The 3,809-nt window shown below is 61.1% G+C and overlaps 1 protein-coding gene across 1 annotated transcript in view; it reads right to left on the reverse strand.

Annotated features, from left to right (window-relative positions):
* Window positions 1–3,486: 3,486 nt before the first annotated feature.
* TCEA3 (transcription elongation factor A (SII), 3) overlaps window positions 3,487–3,809 on the reverse strand; it is a gene marked incomplete at both ends in the record, with an annotated part of 5,279 nt that continues 4,956 nt past the window's right edge. The window contains 2 exons of the mRNA XM_010142446.1: window positions 3,487–3,558; window positions 3,650–3,796. Coding sequence (XP_010140748.1) covers window positions 3,487–3,558; window positions 3,650–3,796 — 219 coding nt within the window. The remainder of the gene's footprint in view (window positions 3,559–3,649; window positions 3,797–3,809) is intronic.

A 3,809-nucleotide genomic window follows, 5' to 3' on the forward strand; every position in this document is an offset into this window, starting at 1 on the left:
ATACCCCCCACGAGTCCGCCGTGCGGGGGGAGGGGGGACTTTCCCAGGGCCTGCCCCTGCAAACGGGGGCTTGGGCAGCCAGGACGAGGGGGCTGGGGTCTGTTCTTTACCTTGTTCATCCCCTGACGTTTCTTGCTGAGGTGGTCCCTCTGCCCCCACTGCCCACTTCAGCATGCTGCCCTGGTTTTTGAAGGCAAATCCTTTCCTTACGCACCTCTTCAGCTCAGCATGGAGCAATGGAGGGTCAGTTTAACCCATTTAATGGATATTTTCTTCCCTCACCTCAAATTCAAGCAGCTCTGAAGTGAAGGAGGATGAACAGGGTGATAGCACAAGGCTAAAAGCTGGGTGCGCCACTGTCTGCCATGCTGCTGGGGTAAGGAGCTGTCACTCGGACAAGCTGCTCTGCCCTGGTGCCAGTGACCGGAGAGGGCAATTCCCCGTGGCTCGGCAGCGGGAACGTCAGCCAGAGCCTCCTGACATTTAAGGAGAGGGAAAACAAAACAGCTGATGAAGCGACGGGTAAATATCACCAGGTTTCCAGGCGCTGCGAGGCACACGGGCCGGCAGGGTGGCTCAGGGGACATGAGTGCTGATTGTGCAGCAGCCAAAGGAGGGTCAGGCTCCCATCAGACGCTGCTCTTTGGGTGCAGCCCTGAGCCATGTGCCAGGTCTGGGGCTCCTCTGCAAGCCCTGATGGTGCAGGGTGAGCCCAGTGCCCCCCGCTCAGCACTGCGAGCCCCGGTCCAGGGCTTGCTGGGAGATCGGTGTGAGCCCCAGCATCTCCTGATGACCCCAGTTCCTCATCACCCCAGACTGAAAACTGGGCAGTGCTGGGCTTTGCTGGTGAGGGATGTGCGCTGAGCCATCCTGACACACACTAGAGTGAGAACCAGCAGATCCAGAGATGCTCCCACAGGCAAGAAGTAACCCCCAAAACACTGCCAGGCTCCTGAGGGGACTGTGCAGCCACAACACCACCCCAGAGAGGGTCCAGAGGGGTATGACCCCTCCTCCGTGCTGCCCACCCAGCAGATCCAGAGATGCTCCCACAGGCAAGAAGTAACCCCCAAAACACTGCCAGGCTCCTGAGGGGACTGTGCAGCCACAACACCACCCCAGAGAGGGTCCAGAGGGGTATGACCCCTCCTCGGTGCTGCCACCCAGGGCGGGGGGAGCATGGGGACCTCCACTGAGGGGTAAAGGCCAGCCCCAGGACTGCATTAATTCAGTTTGGTCCCAACACTACTCCCCACCACCCGCTCCATCCCCTTTCCAAGAAGTCCAGGGCCTCGGTGAGCCCCGGCTGAGGGTCCCCCCAAAGAACCAGCCCTCCTGGGAAGGGTCAGGATCCACCACCTCTCGCTCCATCCCTGTGGACAGGGACCCATCGCCATGCTTCTGGGCCAGCAACTGAGGCCGGGGGGGTTAGCAAGGCATGGAGCAAGAGGATGGGGAAATGGGGTTGCCAAGGAAACGGCTGAACAGCAAAGAGCTGATTTTTTTTGTCAAGGCTGGGAAAAAATGCGGGGGAGAAGGGCAGCAGCGAAGCCCCACGGTGCAGGCAAGCTGGGGGGCTGGGGGGTTTGAACCCTGGGCGAGCCAGGATGGCAAAGCAAAACGCGGATGCACCAACCAAGCTTCAGAGCCTCGGAACCCTGGAGCCTCAGGGGAGGGCGAAGCACCTCCCAGCAGGGGCCTGATGGGCACCTCCACCCTTGCAAGGTCACGAGAGCCCCGGGGGGAGCATGGTGCTGCCTGTCCTGCGCTCCCCTCTCCGCGCAAGGTCACGCTGATGTTTTATTCATCCCCCACAAGCCACCTATTCCTTAACTGCAGCGAGTGTAAATAATTGCCTTGGCGGCTTATTAACGACTTTGCTGGGCTAACAGCAGAGCACCGCAGCCCTCAGGGGGCTCACGGGTGTCCAACCCTTCCCTGGGCTGCCAGGACCCCCTGGGAATGAGGGGGTAGCACCCAAATCTGGGGGCAAACCGCCTTGAGCTCTGCCTGGGGAAAAAAAATCACACCTCAGCCCCAAGATGTCGGTTAATCCGACAGCTCCTCCGTCCTCCTCCGCTCCCGCCCGTCGGCTCGCACAGGCGCAGGAGCGGCGCCTTTATCCCTGTCCACGGTCACTCACGGTCACCGTGACCTTACCTGCGTCCCCAACACATCTCGTTGCCTCCACCCGGAGCTGCTGGGAGAGGCTGGTGGCAGGGAGGGACAGGCTTGGTGCCATGAGCTCCATCCTGCACCTCCTGTAGCCAAAGGTGCGTCTCCTGGCGGGCTGATGCCCTTTCCCTGGGAAACCCTCCCAGCTACTGGAGGCGCTGCCTTCAGCATCCAGACCCAACCAGGGAGACACTTCAGCCTTAATTAAAGTCTTGGCGGGTCCCTGATGCCCTTTCCCTGGGAAACCCTCCCAGCTACTGGAGGCGCTGCCTTCAGCATCCAGACCCAACCAGGGAGACACTTCAGCCTTAATTAAAGTCTTCAATGATCAGGCAGGTGATGGATGGGCATCGAACCACCATTACATTCCAAGCTGGAGGCTGGTGGATTCAAGACACATGCTGGAGCTCTCTGGGGGCTCTTGGAGGACCACGAGTCTCCAGTCAGGGTGGGGAGATGCGAGCTGAGGCACAGGTCCCATCGCCCCTTCAGAAAGCAGCCGGTGCTGCACAGACAGGTCACACCTTTATTGCTCTGGCTGGAAGGTTTTTCCCCACTCCTCTCCCCCCATCCCTTCTTCTTTCCTGGGGACACAGTGCCCTCAAGCCAGGATGGCTGGTCCATGTGTCACAGAGCAGAGGGACACAGCAGCATCCCACCAGCATCCAGACACTCTGCCACCACCCTGTCCCCTCCATGTCCTCCCACTTAGGGGAGACAGAGGTGTTGGTTAAAAGCTGGCCCCTTTCTACCCCCAGCCCCCGGGGCAGTGCCATAGCCCCATGTCCACGAGGCAGCATCCCTCCTGTCTCCAAACCACCCAGGTCCAGGTGTCCTCAGAGAAGGGCAAGCTGCCCAGGTCAGACCAGTCTCCCTGCCCAGGCATGCATCTGTTCCCAGTAGGCTCCCAGAGCAAAAGGCAGGTATTTACCCCTTGAATTCATCGGGGTTTCTCAAGCAAACCCACCTGTTGCCAGAGCCCAGCTCCCTGGGGCGTTCGAGGGAGCCCAGTGCAAGGAAACAGGGAGCCAGGCTGTAGGGACCAGGCTGTAGGGACCGGTGCCACCCCGTCACCCTCCCTCCCCACCCAGACTGCCCCACGTGTCCATCGCAGCATCCGTCTTGCGCCACGTTCCCTCCAGCTCCATTGCCAGGCGCCGTCAGCAGAACTGCAGGAAAAGTAAAGCCCAGGGCGGGCAGTGAGCCTTCACCCAGCACCCCCAGCACCATTTCAAGGGGCTCTGCCACCCCCTGCCCAGGGCTGGGGAAGGGTTGGGGCACCCAGAGCACCCCTCCCAGCTGGGCACAGACCTTCCAGCGGTTCCCGCATTCGTTGCACAGCACGAATGTTGTCATGGGCTCGTCGGCACTGCGCGTCTGCACCTAGGATGGAGCGGGCAGCAGGGTCAGCGGAGACCCCTCCGGTGGGGACCCTGGGGACAGGGCAGAGCCCCAGGGTCTTTGTGGGGCTGACCTGGTTGTATGTGCAGTTCTTCTTCTTGCACTTGCCGCACTGGAAGAGGTCGGTGACGGTGCCGCCCGTCTTGGCCATCTGGTGCTCCCGGATGGCTTCCTGGGTCATGGCGTTCCGCAGCTGCTTCAGCTCATCGCTGGCCATCTCCTGCCACCGCACC

This window comes from Buceros rhinoceros, unplaced genomic scaffold (assembly GCF_000710305.1).
Source record: "Buceros rhinoceros silvestris isolate BGI_N320 unplaced genomic scaffold, ASM71030v1 scaffold21338, whole genome shotgun sequence".
Classification (NCBI taxonomy): domain Eukaryota; kingdom Metazoa; phylum Chordata; class Aves; order Bucerotiformes; family Bucerotidae; genus Buceros; species Buceros rhinoceros.